Genomic DNA, 19,685 nt, shown 5'->3' on the forward strand with positions numbered 1-19,685 from the left:
TGATTCAGAAATCTAGAGAAGCTTATATCCTGGTTTGAAAAGGGGACTTAAGGTACCTTTACACCCGGGCCTCATTTTTTTAAACATATTTTTTTACATAATGACTAAAAGGTACAAAAAGGCTTTACATTACTTCAGGCGGCTACAAAGGGGGTGATGTAATCCTGGACACTGATGTCCATGTTCTCATTCATTTGTGATTAACCTTCACCTGCTGTACATCCCTTTAGAGAGAAGCTGCTCTACAGCCCCTGTAACCATTAGAAAGATGACCTCATTCCTTTTGTTTTTTTAAAGTTTTTTTTCTTTTCCATTTTTGCCTTCATTGATATTAAAGCGGAGAAGAGAGTGGGTCGGGAGTCACAGGCTGTAGCCTCTATACATGGGGCACCTGCTCCACCTACTGAGCTAAACCAGCTCCCCCGATGACCTTATTTCAAACATCACCTCCACATGTTTTAAGACATGTAAGGGAACCCTGCTTTAAAGTCCAGCTCCAGTCATGTTTTAAGACATATAAAATGCTCTACTTGAAATAATAAATTGTGTCTGATGTGTTTTTTCTGCTAAATACGTTTAATTACCTTAAAAATCCTCCCAAGGCATCTCCTCCTTCTCCCCCATTAAAAATTCCCAAATCTGCATTGGCCCCGCCCACTACGCAAATATGCATCGCCGAAGTGGTTGCCATAGGTTGCACATAATGATATGCATGGGGATTGGCTCCTTAGGTTTGTGACGTCTCAAACCTGCCAATCTGAAAACGTGTTGTTCAGCCTGTCCTTGGTACACTGCAGTTTAAAAGCAGACAGGCCCAGCCATGGAGATGACTGCTGATGTTGTCGATCATATGTCTTGTATTAAATGAAGAACACCACATGGAGATGTTTACTAGGTTAAACACTTGATTTTCACTGGAGGGGGTCTTTCAATAATAAATAGTGTCTGATATGATTTTTCCACAGACACAGAAGAACTATGAAATGGAGAAAAGGATTCTCCTACATTCTCAGTAAATGTGACCTGGAGGTTTCAAGTTTCCACATCACACTTGTGTGCTGATACTGCATCAGCATTAGCTTCAAACTTAGCAGTGATGTCATAAATTCTCTTTTACATCCACGTGTGAAATATAAGGTGATCCCAGAGACATATTCCCCTCTTCAGCAGATGAAAGTGGAAACAGACCTCTCCTGCCAAACTCTGCACATGCATCACTCTGCACAGCTCCAACATCTCATTGAAGTACTTATAGGTGAAACACATTTCTGAGTGGAGTGGGGCTTTAAATATTACAGTATATACGGTAATACACTTATAGGCTAAGCGTTCACTCTTACAACATGAGGGCTTTGTTTTGCAATAATCCATCTGGTCTGGAAAAGAAGCCGTTATTTACTCGCTCATAGATCCCCACACTCACCTGTTCTGTATATATACGCCTCATCCTCGCTGCTGGGCTGCCACGCTGGGACAGGGCCTAGCTCTGCGGTGAGCTGGTACTGGGTGAGAATCCTGTGCAGCTGGACCGGTTTCAGGGCCGGGTGCTCGCTGGACAAAGCTCGCCAACTTGACTGCACAGGGAGAAGAAAAGAAGGAGGAAATGAGGAGAAATTCATCAGCAGTCCTGTGAGCTTTTGAAGCCATGCGATCATGGGAGGTGAGACGAGGCGTAGACGGTCACAAGAGGATCCTGGCTAAGACATTATCAATCAATAGCGGATCAGAGTGACGTGCTTCATGAACAACAGTTCTGTCGCATGTATGCAAAACAGTTGAGAAATTGATTACAGCTCATCAAAGCTCTCTCTCCTCTAGAATGAGTATCCTAACAGCAATTCTTTTTACATGAGGGCTCGATCTACAGCTACGGCTGTTTTCTTATTATTGATTGTTGAGGTGTAATAAGTAGGATTTAGACTTTTTACAAATAAAAATATAAATCATCACTTATGGGCCTCTATACATGTGTGTTGGTAAGTGTGTGTGTAGACCCTTGTGAGACCCTTCCCTCTGCATCTTTTCTGTTGTTTTGCTTTGCACGGGATGTTTTCAGGAGGGGCGCTGTTGTGGTTCCCTGAGCCAATCACAGCGTACAGGTGAGTGTGGGAGTGGTTCAAATTAGCAACTGGGCCCCATTCAGAGCGGCGAACATGGCAAAAGAGCGATGCAGAGTTGGCCTTCTTTCTGTTGGATCAGAGGTTAGCATGCTAGCACAAAGGTTACCGTGATGCTGTCGGTGTTACCTCGGCAGGGTGGGCGTGTTCTGGCACGAGAGAATGAGAGTGAGCTCATGGTGACGAAGAGCCCAGGAGGAGGAGGGGCCCAGTTTGAATGTGTTGTTGACAAAATGCAAGAAAAATCCTACTTATTATACCTTTAATCTTTTGATTATCTCTTGATTAATCAATTGTTTGTTTTGTCTAAAAATGTTGATCAGTGATAACCTAAGCCACGAGGATGTCCTGAAATGTTTTGTTTTGTCCACAACCTAAATAAGTTCAGTTTACTGTCATACTGTCACGGAGCATAAAAAACACCCCAGACAATATTTACATTTAAGAAAGTGTGATCAGAGAATTTTTCCTCATAAAAATACTCGATTAAATAGTTGATTAATATGTAAGTAATTGACCAACATCCAGCCATCATCTATACCACTTATCCTGTTCAGGGTCGTGGGGGGGGGCTGGAGCTGATCCCAGCTATCATTGGGTGAGAGGCGGGGTTACACCCTGGACTGATCGCCAGTCAATCACAGGCTGACACATAGAGACAGATAAGCTTTCATGCTCACACCCATACCTACGAGCAATTTAGAGTCACCGATGAACCTAACGAGCATGTCTTTGGACTGTGGGAGGAAGCCGGAGGGAACCCAAGCATGCACGGGGAGAACATGCAAACTCCACACAGAAAGGCCCCCTTCATCCGGCCCGGGACTCGAACTATTAACCTTCTAATTGTGAGGCGACAGTGCTAACCACTGCACCACCGTGCAGCTCTAATTGACAACCAGTTGATCAATTTTGGGATCTACTGACTGCATTGTTTGGGTAGAACATATTCTATAATGATAAGCTTGCTGAAGTTATTTTTATTTTTGATAATCCTGTAAAACATAATAATTGAAATTGTGTGTGTGTGTGTGTGTGTGTGTGTGTGTGTGTGTGTGTGTGTGTGTGTGTGTGTGTGTGTGTGTGGTACCTGTGTGAGCTGTTGTGCGGGCGTGGTCAGTATGGACACAGTGCTGTTGAGTTTGGTGAAGAATTTGTCGGCCAGATGTCCCAGACCGGACTTGCTCGCCCACTCCATGACCATCCTCAAGCACGCCTGAATCTGCAGCACCTTGGAGCGCTGGAACCAACCCCGAGATGGACCTACACACACACACACACACACACACACACACACACACACACACACACACACACCAGAAGTGAGTGTTTGGGTATTTCATCAGAGACACTGCAGTAGGTTTCTATTCTTGGATGTGTGCACGCATGAGAGAAAGGCAGCCTGAGAGCGGGACTGTGTGTGCCTCTGTGTGTGCGTTACAGGCATTAATTTTTAAATAAGTTGATATTGACGTCAGTGAAACAACAGCAACAGCCACCCGCCGCCTGCTCCTCGCAGAATACAAATCGAGTGCTGCAGAGGGGCTCAGCAGACTGGGGTCTGTGTTTTACTGCACAACAGAACCAGCCGGCGTTCCTCCCTCTGTCAAATCCTTTCGTTCTCTGTTCACCTCTGAAAGAGGAAGTTTTGTGGTAAGTTGAACAGGCGATAACTTTAAATCTAGCATTTGTCAAGCTGGTGTCCCATAGTTTGTCAATCTGTCGTTCCCTTACCTCACTGCAGCTATAATTCCTGTTTAAGCTTTCTGAAATACCCCCCAATGTGAGCTCAGGCTTCTGCTGGGGTTTGGTGCAAACAATGACAAACAACTGGACTAAAGGATGGCATCATTTCAGATGTTTCTACGCTTAAAGACACCCGAGTTTCTGTAAAGACGTGGAAGGAAGACGGTTTTTAAAATGTGATATAATGAGGTGGTATGTAAAATAAATGATCTCATACACAGAGGAGAGATGTAGAAAACCTGGGAAGTTAATATTTCCCATCTTTACTCAGCAAGTAGACAGAAACAACACAAAATGGAACTAAATACAGTAAACAGACTGCAATGCAAGATTTTAAATATACATCTAAGCCTATGCAATGTAACTTTTTATCATATGGGGTTATAACTAACAATTACAATAAGAGACCACTGTACAAATGCCGGTTCCACTATTTATAGGTTTGTGTTTGTGTAAAATGAACTTTTGTTTTATTGTCAACAACATTTCTCCTACTTCAAAATTAAAAACTCTCATTGAGGTCTGGTGAAGAAACAAAACAATGCAAAAAATATGTTTTTCAGAGCTTGAATAATGCAAAGAAAACAAGCTCATGTTCATGTTTAAACAACAGAATACTAAAGTATAAATCAGGAAGAGTTCACAAATCAATATTTGGAGGAATAACCTGTTTTTTAATTACAGCTTTCATGCACCTCAGCATGCTCTCCACCAGGCTCTAACACTGCTGTAGGGTGACATTAGGCCATGTGAACATCCATCTTCCTCTTGATCACATTCAGGAGGTTTTCAATGGGGTTCAGATCTGGATTTGGCCGGCCATGACATGAAGAGAGAGAGATGGTGATTTAAGGAAACCTTGGATCGTCTTATTTTTTCTAGATTTATATCGTTTCAGTTTCTTAAATATCTGATTTATGATTTGAGCCTTTAAATGTTATAGTTTCCTCCAGCCTATGGTTACATCTTGAGCTTTGTTTGACCAACTGTTGAAAAATCAAAGATATTAAGGTTTACTATCACATTAATCTGTAGTTTAGTAGAATAAACCAACATCTGCAGCAAGTTCAGATAACAACTGGAGATAAATTCCCTGACGCAGCCGTTCAGCGTTCAGATTTCCTGACTTCCTGGGACAAACTACAGTGTACCAAGGACGCATTCGTTCATCCCACTCTCAGTCAAGCTCATTAATGGGCAGATTGTTCAGGATGGACGGAAATGACCAGGGGCTATGTGACGCTGAATTTGCACAGAGATGAATTGCACTTTATGTGACTCTGCTGAGTATTTTATTTATTATGTACTGCTCATTGTTATTGATGACTATTGTATGTGTGTAGTGGAATGTTGTTGTGGGTGGAATGTCCTGTCTGCAGCAGACCCCTCTGTCTGAGACAAATTTCTCCCACGGGAGACAAATAAAGATACTTGACCTTGACCTTGACAGGCTGAACAACACGTTTTCAGAGACGTCACAAACCTAAGGAGCCAATGCCGTTAATGGACGGGGCGACGCTATGCATATCATTATGTTTAATTTATGGCAACCACTTCGGCGATGTGCGAGCCAGCTGTAACCGCCATCATAATTTGTGCAAACTCACAAATGACTACTAACGTTAACGTTACGACTACTAATGACTACATTTCAAGCAACGACGGCAGAGACGTGTTTTGTTTACAGAGGTCATTGTACGAAACGAGAAACATAGCACATAGTGGGTGAGGACGATGCAGATTCAGGAATGAGGGAGAAGGAGGAGATGCTTCGGGGGGATTTTTAAGGTAATTAAACGTATTTTGCAGAAAAAACTTATCAGACACAATTTATTATTTCAAGCAGAGCATTTTATACGTCTTAAAACACGACTGGAGCTGGTCTTTAAAGTCAAGAATCATGAAAGAGATAGCAATCTATTTGATACGCTCAGGTATGTGTAATTAACATTCCCATTTCATAGAACAATTGCCTGCATACTGACAAAGAAGTCTTTCAGAGAGTCTTAAGAAGATTAATTTGTGCATGTGCTAATGCTGATACAAAGTGAAGAGTCAATCATCAATCAATCAGTGCCAGATTGGCCCCTGAAAGTTTGAAATTCACTACAAAATTTCTGTCTTCAAGTGAGACATGAGAACAAGCTTCAGGCAGACAATGGACTGGCAGCATTATATGTCGACAGCACACACACACACACACACCCCTTCAAATATTCAGCCATATGTTTTGGATGCACACACACACACTCCTCTCTGTAATAGGCTTATGTCTAGGCATACAGTAATCTATGTGTGAGGCTTCGCAAACAGACGAGACATCACTTAACCTCTTAGCAAAGGTGTCATAATGCTTCACAGCAGCTGGTTTCCAAACACACACACTCGTAGAATCCATCGTATATCTCAGATAAACAGTCGGAACAACAAAGAGCGACACATGAGACGTCACGACAACCTCGTACAAACGCACAATCACACGAATCCATGACAAAGCAGAGCGTCTGCAGAGTGTTATTGGATTTTCTGATCAGGTTTTCTTCCTGGGTTGCTCTAATATCACGGTAACAGTGTGTGTGTGTGTGTGTGTGTGTGTGTGTGTGTGGGTTGCAGAGCGCCGGGTGCAAACGTCAGCGTTACCTGCTCTAAACTCACTTTGCTGTTACCATGGACACCATCAGCGGAGAAATATAAATGAGCGACAAAAAGGGGAGCGAGGGAGGGAGAGGAGGAGAAGCCAGACAGACGGAGAGAGAGAGAGGGAGGTGGAGAGGAGGTGGGGGACAGGGGAGCCTCTGCATGAATATAAAGGTATTTCTCCTTCTCCCTTTGCCAGACATGTGATCTCTGCTGTCTCCACCGGCTAATGAAGACATATGGCGTGTGCGTGAGTGTGTGTATGTGTGGCTATAGATACACAGGGAGGGAGTGGAGAGGGTGGAGGTGATAAGGTGGTCGGACACGCGGATGTAGCCGGAGGTAAACGACTATTTTCTGTATTTAGACAAACTAATAAACTATTAACAAGGTCGGCACAACAAATGAGTGACCTTCCAGCCTTCTACCCTTTTCCCCTCTTTCCCCCCGCCCTTCTCTCTCTCTCGCCTCCATCCAATCCAACCTCCACTCTTCTCTGTCTCACCCCCTGATGGCCAGATGGAAGGAAGGAAGGCAAGGAGGAGGAGGAGGAGGAGGAGGGGAGACAGGGAAAGCAGATAGGCGAAGGGCATTGAGGACAAATCTGGGTTAGTCACTGTCAAAATGCTGACAAGGACACAAGGACACTCTCTCTGTCGCTCTCTCTCTCTCTCTCACACTAACAACTGTACAAGCCCTGAGGGAGGTCTAATGGAACAGAGAGTGTGAGCGTGCATGCTGTTCGCCCTACCTTTGTCCATCAGCTGGTTAAAAAGCGACACGTTGGAGAAGAAGAAGAGGTAGGCGAACATCTGAGCCTGGATCTCAGGGTGGACCTGGTAGCCCTGCAGAAGCTCCTGAGCGTTCTGAAACACCTGCACACATGCACATGTGTAAACATACAGAGGAGCAGAGAAACACCGTTGTTGCATACGTCTATCAAATACGGACAAAATCTGTTCTTTGAAGTAAAGTGATGTTTACAGCGATATTCAAACTAAAGACCTTTCATGCTGCACTATATCACCAAATGGAAATATTGTTGTTTTTTGTATAATTGTACCAATAATTGTTCAAAGTTCAGCCTCATTTATTCTGTAACTTTGGAAACTTTAAGTTACTTCAATTGAAGATAATGTCTTTGGAGTTTGGCCTGAATGGTGGTGCAGTGGTTAGCGCTGTCGCCTCACAGCTGGAAGATTCATAGTTCCAATCCCGATTCGGACGTAGGGAGATTATTGTGTGGAGCTTGCATGTTCTCAGTGTGCATGTGTGGGTTCCCTCCGGGTACTCCGGCTTCCTCCCACAGTCCAAAGACATGTTCTCTCGGTTAATTAGTGACTCTAAATTGCCCATAGGTGTGAATGTGAGCGTGAAAGGTTGTCTGTCTCTATGTGTCAGCCCTGTGATTGACAGGCAATCAGTCCAGGTGTCCCCCCACCCCTACAACCCTGAGCAGGATTGATAATGGGTGGATGGTTTGAGTTTCATCAAAGTTTGTCTGCACGGCACGAGTTTGTATCATCAGTGATTTACTAACAGATCGGTTTTCAGGTTCAAAAGGTCTGTCTTGATCTTTGCAGATATTTGTCAGTTAAATATTTTTTGTTGCATGAACCAAAGTAAAGAAAAGTTGTGAACAATTCACTCAGACCTGTGGACTACGGTGCATTATTTTTAGTACAATCTCGGAACCAGTTGATTATCATCTGGCGACGATAAAGCCTCTGGGAGCAACAGCAAACATGTCGGGCATTCTGGTTTCTTCCAGCCCAGACTTCCTTTTCTGTGCGCTGCATTGTTTACAGTCCAGTTAGCAACTTCAGAAGCGACTGTGTGTTCAGATGAAGTGGAATCCATCTCCCCGGATATGTCAGGAAAATAAACGTTGTCATTTCTTGGTTCATTAAATCCCCCGGAGAAGCGCCTGTTCATCTGTTTGTGGTGAGTTTCACAGAGGCTGGACTCTGGCTTACTTCAGCGGTATGAATCCGAAAAAGAAACTTGTGATTTACTTTAATTAACGGGTCTTACCGTTGCGGAAATAACATCATGATGCAGATTAATAAAAAGTAAAAATGAAGCTTTGTCAGGTCTGTCCTCAAGAGGAGAAGAAAACTACTTTTAAAATGCTCGTTTGTTGAACGGAGGTCGGAACGATCGTTGCTGATGCATTCGAGGAAGTCGGGAAATCTAAACACTGAACGGCTATTGCGACACAGCGTCAAGGGAATTTGTCTCAATTTGAATTTTAGATCTAGAACAGACTGTTAGCTGTTAGCATGCAGGTGTCTGTTTATAGAGATTAATAAGAAGGTGAATCATCGTCCGATAGCTGCTGATGGGAGCCGGGAAGTTATTACAGCGCATAACGTTCCACCGGCTTTTGCTCTCCACACGGAATGTTTTTCATGTATACGCCGAAGCCTGCTGATACGTGATTGGTCAATATTACTCAGACTACAAACAGAAACCAGAACACTTCCCGTACTACAATTAGGTTGTGCGCTGTACATAGAGGTTATTTATAGTAGAAAAACTTTGTTTCAAGAGCATCAGTGTGTTTGGCAGTTATAATGAGCTGAACAGTTTCAGCATTTCACAACACAGTTTGGAAAGACAACATTTCTCTATATCATTATTTATTTAACAGTTGCATTTTTTTTTGTCCCAAAATAACTTCATAATTTTCTGTAAATGTCTGTTATTTCAAAATAAAATCCCCATATTTTTATGTCCTTAATTCCCGTCTGTACTTATTTAAGTCTTTCTGTTACTCCACTGCAAAATTCATGAACTATGTGGGCAAAATATCTGTAACATTACTGAACCCATAAACTAAAATTTATGATTTGTTTATTGTGACTTGACTTGGATGTCTGAGCTTCACTGTGCAGAGTTGATGACCTTCTTTTTTCATCGGGTCCTCCTTCTGCTGTCCTGTGTACATTTATGCAATAGACTTTCCTGCCAACATGTCTGCCAACTTAGATCTGCAATGTTTGATTATGAGACAAATGGATTTATCACGTTTGTTAGAGTTATTTTCATGATCCTGCCAACCTTAACTCTTCTATAATACAATACAAGACATGTGCCTACCTGCAGCACCCTGCGTACAGGTTCAGGAAACCCAACACCTCCTTTCCAGCAGGGCTCAGAGCTGTCGACTGGGAATGGATTACAGTCCAACAAACCTGGTAACACCACATACAGAGCCTGGACACACACACACACACATACATGCATGATGATGGAAGTGATGTGAAATTGCAGAAGTTTAGTTTATTCATAGTCTTATCTCATCCAGTCATTTATTGTGTGTGTGTGTGTGTGTGTGTGTGTGACAACTCAATCAGGTCCTCTGTGTGAGTGAGGGTCTGTTATTACTCATCCAGCCTGTTATTAAAAACAAGATTAAAAAGAGTCTCTCTCATTTAGAGGATGGCACTGTTGCAGCCTTGACAGATTACCTTGGTGATATAGTAGACACACTGCTGGAAAGTGTACATGATCACTTCCTCTAAGATGGTCATTGCCTCCTCATTGGCTGATATGGTGGCAGATAGCAGCGACTCCTTTGACCCTAGACACAGACAGAGGCGTGCTTAAGAGATATATACTGAGAGGGAGGGAGCGATGCTGTTTCACTATCTACTGTATGTCTGTGTGAGTAATGACTCTTCAGCTGAGTTGTTTCCTCATCATTCAGACTCTGTGTGTGTGTGTGCGTACCTTGCAGTGTCTCTATGCTGTGTGTGTACGCCGGCGCTCTTTGCTGTATGAAGTAGAGGATCTCGATGGAGTTGGACATCCAGAAGAAGATGGTCTGCAGGTCTGGGATCAAGTCTGAGATACTGAGCAGAGACAGGGAGGCTGGGTCCTGGCTACATGCACGCATACACACCGAACACACACACAAGCGTTAAGCACAGTAAGGCTGACATACTGACACACTGAACACACTGACATATATACATATAGAAAAATGGTACTTGAGCACATGTGCCCTCTTTCTGTTGAAAGGCGATACTCACTGCTGAGCTTGCTTCTGAGCCAGCTCCTTTGTCTTCTCCTGCAAGACACACACACACACACACACAAACGTGCACACACACACAGCAATTAAGTCCTCATTAAAATTTTAGGATGTGCGTAGGAACACCACACTTCACAGCACTATCTCTAACCTGCAGAAAGAAACACCACTATCATATTGTGGCGTTTCTGACGCACTTTCATAATTACTTTGTGCCCTCCCGGACTAAATACAAGCCTCTGTAATTATGAGATAAAAGAAGAGATATAAACGGCTCAGTGAGGCAGGACAACTCTGCTTTAAACATTTTACATACACTTTAGGAAAGATAAAACCTTCAGGGAAAAAGAACTTTGTTTTTAAATAAATATGTTGAAATACTAGAACGACTTCTCTGTATTTCCTGACACCAATCAAAAAAGGACTTTAAACTTTAAAGTATAGTTGAGCAATATCACATGAGAGGGAGTGATGTGCTGAATATCATCAGGCTGTGATTCTGTCGTAGGCACAAGGCCGCAGGCAAAAGTAACAAACAACAACATCACTTTTTGCTCCACCAACTCAACTAGTTCCACTTAACTAAAACTAACTGGACTTCTGTTGCCAAGCAACCTAAACATTCTCCTGCACTCTGTGTCTACAGGCTACCACAGATCAGCTGTTTTTAATCATCTACATTTCATCGGCGACAAGATTGGTTATTTCTATATAATGAAACTGCTGGTGGGGGGTGGGTGTCAGACGAAGCGATTAACTGCACGCTGCCTTTGGGCCCGATCAGACAGGAGGCGTTTTAGCAGCTGTCATTGTTTTCAATGAGAGGGACGCTTTTTGCGCGCTGCTTTTGCTTTGCAGAGCACCTCACTTCTTTCCGCTCTGTGCGCCTCGCGTTTTTGAGGAAACGCTCCGAGCACCTCGAGTTGAAAAAACTCAAAGCAGAAAAGCGCCCGACGTCATGGGCGTTTTTTCTCATTGTCCAATCGGATGAAAGGAGAGGCGAGCCTTCTGTCAGTTTACAATGTAACGGTTAGGTTAATGACAGCTAATGATTCGGTGGTTGCCTTAACAACAGTAGGAAAAAAAAGCCGCCCCCAGCTGCTAAAACGCGCTCTGTCCTATCGGGTGTTTACTTCCACAAAAAAGGCAGTGCGGTGCGCCTCGCGTTTTACAGCCTGCAAAGCGCGTTCTGTCTGATCGGGCCCTTTGTTGACATTTTCAAGGGCAAACATTTGAAGTCAGTGATTGAAGAAAGGATGAGATTTGCTCCACTTAAAGTTCCCGTGAGGAACTTTGGGTTTGTGTTGATTTTGGCCCCCCCTGTGGACAAAGCCATACCTCTTATCTGTTTGCTGATTTTTTCCTGTACATGCTTGAGTGGTGGTTTTTAAACAAAAGCTCTCATCCTGCTTTCTTTAACAGTGGGTGGCACTCAAGAGCACGAAACTGAAATATTCGAGATTGTATCTTTAAGCCCATCCTTTTGTAAAAGTAAAATACTGGTGTATCACATACTTACGAATTGAGTTACATTTTTTATTCATCTGTTTGCAAAAAACAATGCCTAAAAGTTCACATCTTAAATAAATTATAAAATAATATACGACACGGAAAAGCAGCGATTCATAACATCTGAGAATCTGGAACCACCAAATATTCAGTATTTTCCCTGTTTTTAATGACATCATTGATTTGTTGCATGTTTTAACAATTTTTTTAATCCATACAAGCTTGATTTGCACCTTAATGCCAAACTTAATAAATAGTGGCAGAGAAACAATTCATTGTACAGAAAGAAAAATATATGTGTGCATGTGTGTTTGTGTAACACAGTACTAAACATGTGATATGCAACCCTGTTTAAATATTCACCTGACCTGACATGGCTGACCAGTTTCTCTCCGCAGGAGGTCGTCTTAAGTAGAGACCAAAGAACCTCAAACAGACAGACAGACAGGAACAGACAGACAGGGAGACAGGCGGACACTGACCCATGCGATGGTCTGGATTCGTCGGACAATCTTGAGAAGCAGTTTTCCGAAATTCCCAGGTGGGAAGGCTGAGGCAGAGTGTTGTATGCACAGACACAGCAGGTAGGCAGGCGTCAGCTTATGGTCATCTCCTGCGAGTGAGATTAAAGGGTCAATTCAGCCAGTTATGAAAGAAAATATTCTGACTGACCTTGATTGAAATCTTTCTGAACACACATTTTCTGTGTCTGTGTGAAAACAGCTAACAGTGAGGTCTGGAGAAGCAGGAACACTGATTGTAGAAACAGATGCTGCTTTCATGCACACATATTATTATATATACCCTTTAACTACAGAGAAACAGGATGAAATAGAACTTGTTCTCTCAGGAGGTACACAGTGTAAAATGCTCTTCTCACCACTTTTTCTTGTTTCCTTTTTGTGTTCAATACAAGGAGCCAACTGAACAACCCCCAAAACCTCTGTGCAGTGAACTGTACCGCTGTATTTTTCTGTTTATCGACAGTCTCATTCTAACCTTCCTGTTGTTCTGTTTCCAATTTTCCCTGCTAAATTTAAACTGACTTTAAGGAAAATCAAGAGTTTAACCTTGTAAACATCTCCATGTGGTGTTCTTCATGTGCTATAAGACATATCAGGGACAACATCAGCAGTCGTCTCTATGGCTCGGCCTGTCTGCTTTTAAACTGCAGTGTACCAAGGACAGGCTGAACAACACGTTTTCAGATTGGCAGCTTTGAGACGTCACAAACCTAAGGAGCCAATCCCGTTAATGGACGTGGTGACGCTATGCATATCATTATGTGTAACCTATGGCAACCACTTCGGCGATGTGCGAGACAGCTGTAACCGTCATGCAAACTCACTACTGACTACTAACGTTAACGTTACTACTACTAATTACTACATTTCAAGCTAGCTAAGTGTCAACAAGTTGCCACTAAACGATGGCAGAGACGAGTTTTGTTTTTGCGACGGAGGGGGCGGGGCCTATGCAGATTCAGGAATTTTTAAACAGGGAGAAGGAGGAGATGCCGTGGGAGGATTTTAAAGGTAATTAAAAAGCAGAAAAACACATCAGACACAATTTATTATTACAAGCAGAGCATTTTGTCTTAAAACATGACTGGAGCTGGTCTTTAAAAATTCTGTTTACCTCCACTACATCTGCCCGAAATCTAATACAAATCATCCAAAACTGCCTTCATTTCAAGATACCACTAGAGGTTGGTGATATTGTTTGCTGGTGAAATAACATTTTATTTGCATCACAATGAATCCACTGGAATAAAAACATTGCTTCTATAATCATTATTTTCTTTGTTCTATTGTAAATCAGTGCACATACCTCCAGGTTCTATGAGAGACACAATCCTGTTCAACAGCTGGTCTTCATGAGTCTGATCAAACTCCAGCTGAAGCCTTCTTTTCTGACCTCCTCCTCCTCCTCCTCCTCTTCCTCCTCCTCCTCCTCCTCCTTCCCCTCCTGACACACTAAGGGGCCCTGACGCTACCGTTCCCCCGCTGCGAGGTTTCACCAGGTGAGGTTTGAAGCTGCGTCTAACTGCTGGAACACTCGACACCTGCGCTGCTCTGTCCTTCAGAACAGAACCACACATCTTACAAGTCTGAGCCCCGCCCTCTCCCTCTTCTACCCCCAAGTCGTAAAGCTGCCCCAGGGAGCGGAGGCGTGCCAGGGTCTGAGCAGGCAGAGGCTTAGCGCCCGTTGGGTCCTTGTACAGGAAGATGTAATGCGCTCCGAAGGACAGGAGGTCACCGTGTCGCAGCGTGGTGGAGCGCTCGCAGCGGGAAAAGTTCACCAGGACCGTGGCGTGCAGAACCGGCTCGACGGCAACACAGAACCGCTGGCTCTCCTCCTCTCCTTTGTTGTTGTTGTTTGCGTGACGGCGGGGAGCGGGGACTCGGCGCAGGCGGCAGTGGAGGGGCAGGATGTCGGGAGAGAAGAGGCAGATGTTGGGGCGAGCTGATGGGGTCTCCTGACCGACTGTGTGCTGCTCTCTGTTCAGCAGGTAAACCAAACAGTCCTGCAACACACGACAACAAATATGACTCAAGCTGGGAACTGGGAACATCAGAGGAGCACATTAATGCAGGGTCACTTCTTCCCAATCCTCACCTGCCGATTGTATCCCTGTAGCAGCAGGAGGTGCGGGGACTGGTAAAGCGAGTGCCTCACCCCTCCTCCTCCTGGACCCCCCTCCTCTTTCCTCCGCCCACTGGAGGCTGCCTCACGCTCTCGAGCCCTTAAGGGTCCTGGCAGGGTGGAGTAATACCGCTTGGGCTCGTCTCCAACTCCCAACTGCAGACCCATGAGCACACACACACACACACACACACACACACACACACACACACACACACACACACATGCAGGATTTAAGGCAGGATGATAACAGGTGCATGAATAATAACACTCCATTATTCTGAAAAGCGTCAGAGTGAGGTCCCACCTGGTTGAGGCTGGTCTCGCTGAGGCTGCGGCAGAAGGATGAGTTGCTGGAGCGGGGCAGGGTCAGCGTCCCCTTCGCCCTGTTCCTCTGGAGCTTACGAGCCTGAGCATTAATATCTACAGGGAGGAGGAGGAGAAGGAGCAGGCGAGAGAAGGGCAAGAGGGAGAACAGGAGGAGAATAATAAAGAGGGGAGAGAGAAGTTGAGGACACAGAAGAGAAGAGAGGCAATGAGAGGAACATAAGAAGAAAGTGTACTATAATGTTACACATGCATTGTTGGCATGTATGTTTGACTTGTGAGTGAAGGGACGTCTCAGGCTGCAGTGACACAAAGTGCGTAACAGTTATGACAGTGTGAGCTGAGTGGAAACAGAACCGGATGAGGTAGATGGCGCCCGATGGAGCAGCACATGTGGCCGACAACAGTGAACCTGATGGAGGTGGACTGAGCAGCTCCTCATGCGATGGCTCACACAGATTTACAAACACACACTCACACTGGTTGAATCACTTGGCAAATGGGGGTGGCGCTGGTGACAACGCAGGTAGAGGTGGTCTCCATGTTAATGACTTGACAGCCACCCTACCTGAGGCCAGTCCCCACCTTTAGAGCTGGACTGAACCACTCGACCACAGCGCAGAGGGGAGCTCCTGTGTTTGCCCAGCCCGGACCGACCCATTAGAGCCGCCAGGAATTGGGAGGTTTTGGGCCCTGGAGCAGGGTGGGAGGGGTTATGAAGGAGGGGAGGGGGCAGTCGGAGAGAATAACCCCTCACCAAAACACCAAGCACAGAATAACCCCCGTACACACACACACACGCCAGGAGAAACACATGCACTGAGGAGCAAAAATAAGTCTGTGGTGCTTCTAGTGAAGAACATCAGCAGTTAGTAAGAGGAGATACACAGTTAAAGGTATGAGCTTCAGGATTTCTTTACGTACATATCACTGTTAAATTAGTCAAAATGTTGTATTCAGAGTCCGACAACAATCACATTATTCCTTTAAAGAGGTAATCTCGAAGGTTTTCATGTAAATAAATGTTAAGTCACTCTCTATCGCCCAATGAGCCTGTGGCCGCTGATGAAAGCCTTTGCATTTGCAGTATTACAGACTGGGTGTCGGTGGCGACATTCGTGAAAAAAACACAAGCAGCGCCCAGTTAGTGACGCGTTTTCCATCAGCCAGCAGTGGTTGGTCTGCCAGAGAGGGTAGGCGGAGCTAACACCTTGTCCTAACAGCATGTGCCAGTCAGACATCGTGTCGCAACGGACACTCGCTGTCCACACTGCATCCCTCAAATTTACACTTCAATTACGTCACGTAAACAAACCACATTGCTATCAGCTCAGCGCTGGAGACTGGAGTGTATTACAAAGCAAGATTAGAGGGTAACCCAGAACTGTTGAGGTGACTGAGTTTTCCTGAATGTCAGTGAATGTGTTAGATTACAGAAATGTCATGTGAAATTCTTCCCTTTGTAAAGAAAGACAACAAGCTCTGTTGAGCAATTGAAGTAAAATAATATCAAGAGCTCATCCCAGCTGCTGGGCATTCTCCCTCCAGCCAGCTGCAACTTTATTTAGATTTTTGAGCGACAGGTATGAAAATAGAAAAAGCACGTCAGGATCAAAACGACACGTCGCGTCGTGCTGCGCAGCGCTTCGCTCGCGGCCAGTTAGGACAATCCAACAGAAAACAATGTAATTAAACTGATTTTGTTATTGACGCTCGCTCGCGTCACATTCAGTTAGGACAAGGTGTAAGCGGCTGTTTTTCCGCTCTCTGCAAGTGTTGCGAGTAAACAGTAATCTACCATGGCTGAACAAACAAAGAAAAGATCGATGACTACAGGTACGCTTGCCTTCACTCAGATGAAGTCTAAAAAGGAAAGCGACCGTCAGCGAGGAAAATCAAGAGTTACAACCGGAGCCAACCGTGGACGTCACACATGCAACACTGTCTGGATATCTGGGAAGTGCGCTCCCGCAATTACCGTTTATCGCCATAGGTGCCGCCAAAGAGAACGAAACGGAGATCTTCGAGATTACCACTTTAAATTGAAAACAGCAGATTATAGAATAGAGATAGCTGCTTTGTAGTTGATAAAGTTAATTTGGCTGTGATGCGTTCATGTAATAAATGAAAATCCTAACGTACCTTTAAAATGCTATCTCATTGTAAAAAGTGTGTATTTTAACATAAAAATCCACACATGTGCATGCACGCTCACACAAACACACGGGGAGAATAAAAGAGGAGAAGTGAGAAACAGAAAGAGGCTCCGGGCTGTGTGAGGTTTCTAAGCACTACAACACAAAGAGAAAAGGTTAGTGCGAAAATGAATGTGTATTAATATATATTGTTAATAAACCAGTATTATCCCAGAGGGCATTCTTTGCTGTGATTAAATTTTTGTTTATATTTTTAGACATTATGCAAAAGAGGTAAACGCTGCAGCTGTATAGATGTAAAATGTTTCTAAGGACTGTAAAAAAAAGCTTTGAAAGGGGAGGGTTGGTGATGACTTTCATGTTTCTTATTGTAAACAAATCAAATGAAAAGGCAAAAAACCAACAACACATCTTATAAATAGCATTGTCACCATGTTGGTGACTTGTCTTTCAAAATGTAGCCACGCCCTAAAGCACACTCTGCTTTATCGTCTATTTTATTCCAAGTGCGACAATCATTTACAAAATTAACTTGATGCTGTACCGTAGAACACATTAGACTTAGGACCACAATTGTGGTAATAATTCAAGGCAGAAGTAGTGTCATTTTCCCATAAACTTCTATATAATATAATTGGACTCCTTTTGCAGCCAACACAGTCTCCAAGCACTAGCCATAACAAAGGATGCAGGCTGTGTCCACTAATGATGTTTCTGTGCTGGCAGCGCCCACTACCTCAATTTCAGAGCGCTTCCGAACGGCGCTTACTGTTGCTAGGTTACCAAAATTGTCTTGCGGCACTTCCGCTTCCCTCGGTAGTGACCGTTAAGTCTGTTTTAAATCGCTCTGTATGCTTAATATTTGCTTTTATTCAAGGACATTTAAAAAGAAAACGTAAATACGATGGAGAGGAATCGTGTCCTGGCGTAAGCAGCAGCTCCACACCTGGAAAGTGTACCCTCAAAAAAAAAGAAACGATTAGCTTCTCCTCTGCCATTGTTGTTCACAAAGTAGATATCTGAAGTCCCACCCCTTCTTAATTTTGATTGGTCGGTGACGGAGGAGTGACACTGACGAGCACGGCGGTGTTAAGGCTTCACTTTTCAGTCCTCCAGGCTAATTCCACTTCTTTTATGCAGTCTATAGAATCAATCTGCGGTCGAAAACAGTTCCACACAAACAGTATTTAGTTCTAATTTATGAGTAATGATTGCTAAATACTGCAGCAGCCTTTTTAAAATTCCTTGGCAAACAGTGGAAAGAGGCTTTACGGTGATTAAACACAAAAAAGCAGAGACCTGTTGCATACTCAAAAAACTGAGCGCATTAAATATGCTTAATGTTTGCACATGACTAGGTGCATGTGTACCGGCATTCTAATCGAGGGTTTAAGGACAGGGGGTGTTAACACTATAAGGCGTGAAGAACAACAGACAGAGTAGGGAAGTCAGAGAGCATTAAGGGATGCTTTAATGAGTCAGAATTTTTGGTCTTTTCATGAGATTTGTTGTCAAAAAGAATCATTTATAAAATGACAAATGTAACCTTTTTGTTTTACCCTTTTAGGTCGGTTAATAATGCCATGTGTACTAGTCAAAACATGTGAAACTACTCCTCTGTGCAACAATAAGAAAAAAAAGATTGTTGACTGGCTCTCTGGCTGCCACAGAAGTTGACATAGCAACCAGTCAACGCTGGCATGCGTTCATGAGAAATGTTAGCGTGGCTGTGAGGCTGAAAATAGTTCCTTTCTCTCTCTGAACACTGTTGTTGTACATTAACAGGGTGTTTATTAATGCCTTAATCGGGATGGCACAGAGGTGAGTGTGTGCAACTTTTAACGATTCAGTAGAGCAATCATCCTAAAGGTCATTTCATGTTTCTAAAAGAGACACACATTCGCACAGCCACAGATTACTGCATTGCAGATGCTAAGTCACAGAAGTAGATTTAAAGAGTGACATTTGTTTACACGTTATCATTTCAAATTTGTGTACAGAATGGAGTTAACATGGCACTGAGTGTGCACTGCTCATGTGCGACATGGATCGTGGAGGAAAATGATGTTGCATCGCTGTAGTAGAAATGTGTCATTCATAAAAACAGTAGAGTACCCACACCCATCCACACCTCCACTCACACAGGATTCAGCTTTCACTCAATCAATCGACCAGCTGTCCAAGCATTTCTACTGCACTGTGTGTGTGTGTGTGTGTGTGTGTGTGTGTGTGTGTGTGCTTCTTTAAGTGCACAATTGCACATGCAAGTGTGTGTGACTCTAATAAAAACCCAAATGAAGCAGAGTCTTTACAGGACAGCACTTCCACATTTAAATACACGGGTAATCATCCAGGAACAATGTCTCCTCTCCAGGATAATAACTGTGACGGGAGCTCTTACTCTGCATCTCCTCACACACACACACACACACGCGCATGCAGACAGACACACTGCAGAGGAGGTAACGAGCTGTGCTTTTCTGCTGAGTTTGACATGTCAAGAAAGGA

At 43.8% G+C, this 19,685-nt stretch overlaps 1 protein-coding gene across 1 annotated transcript in view; it reads right to left on the reverse strand.

Moving 5' to 3' along the window:
- The window catches only part of radil (Ras association and DIL domains), a 31,583-nt gene that overhangs the window by 9,583 nt on the left and 2,315 nt on the right, over nt 1–19,685 (reverse strand). Inside the window, exons 3-14 of the mRNA XM_069665181.1 lie at nt 15,607–15,714; nt 15,002–15,117; nt 14,668–14,850; nt 13,879–14,575; nt 12,531–12,661; nt 10,538–10,575; nt 10,236–10,387; nt 9,974–10,086; nt 9,603–9,719; nt 7,252–7,375; nt 3,208–3,380; nt 1,424–1,574 (exon numbers count right to left, since the gene is read on the reverse strand). Coding sequence (XP_069521282.1) covers nt 1,424–1,574; nt 3,208–3,380; nt 7,252–7,375; nt 9,603–9,719; nt 9,974–10,086; nt 10,236–10,387; nt 10,538–10,575; nt 12,531–12,661; nt 13,879–14,575; nt 14,668–14,850; nt 15,002–15,117; nt 15,607–15,714 — 2,103 coding nt within the window. The remainder of the gene's footprint in view (nt 1–1,423; nt 1,575–3,207; nt 3,381–7,251; nt 7,376–9,602; nt 9,720–9,973; nt 10,087–10,235; nt 10,388–10,537; nt 10,576–12,530; nt 12,662–13,878; nt 14,576–14,667; nt 14,851–15,001; nt 15,118–15,606; nt 15,715–19,685) is intronic.

This window comes from Semicossyphus pulcher, unplaced genomic scaffold (assembly GCF_022749685.1).
Source record: "Semicossyphus pulcher isolate SPU_LCO1_2020_fin unplaced genomic scaffold, fSemPul1.0.p SCAF_17, whole genome shotgun sequence".
NCBI classification, from domain to species: domain Eukaryota; kingdom Metazoa; phylum Chordata; class Actinopteri; order Labriformes; family Labridae; genus Semicossyphus; species Semicossyphus pulcher.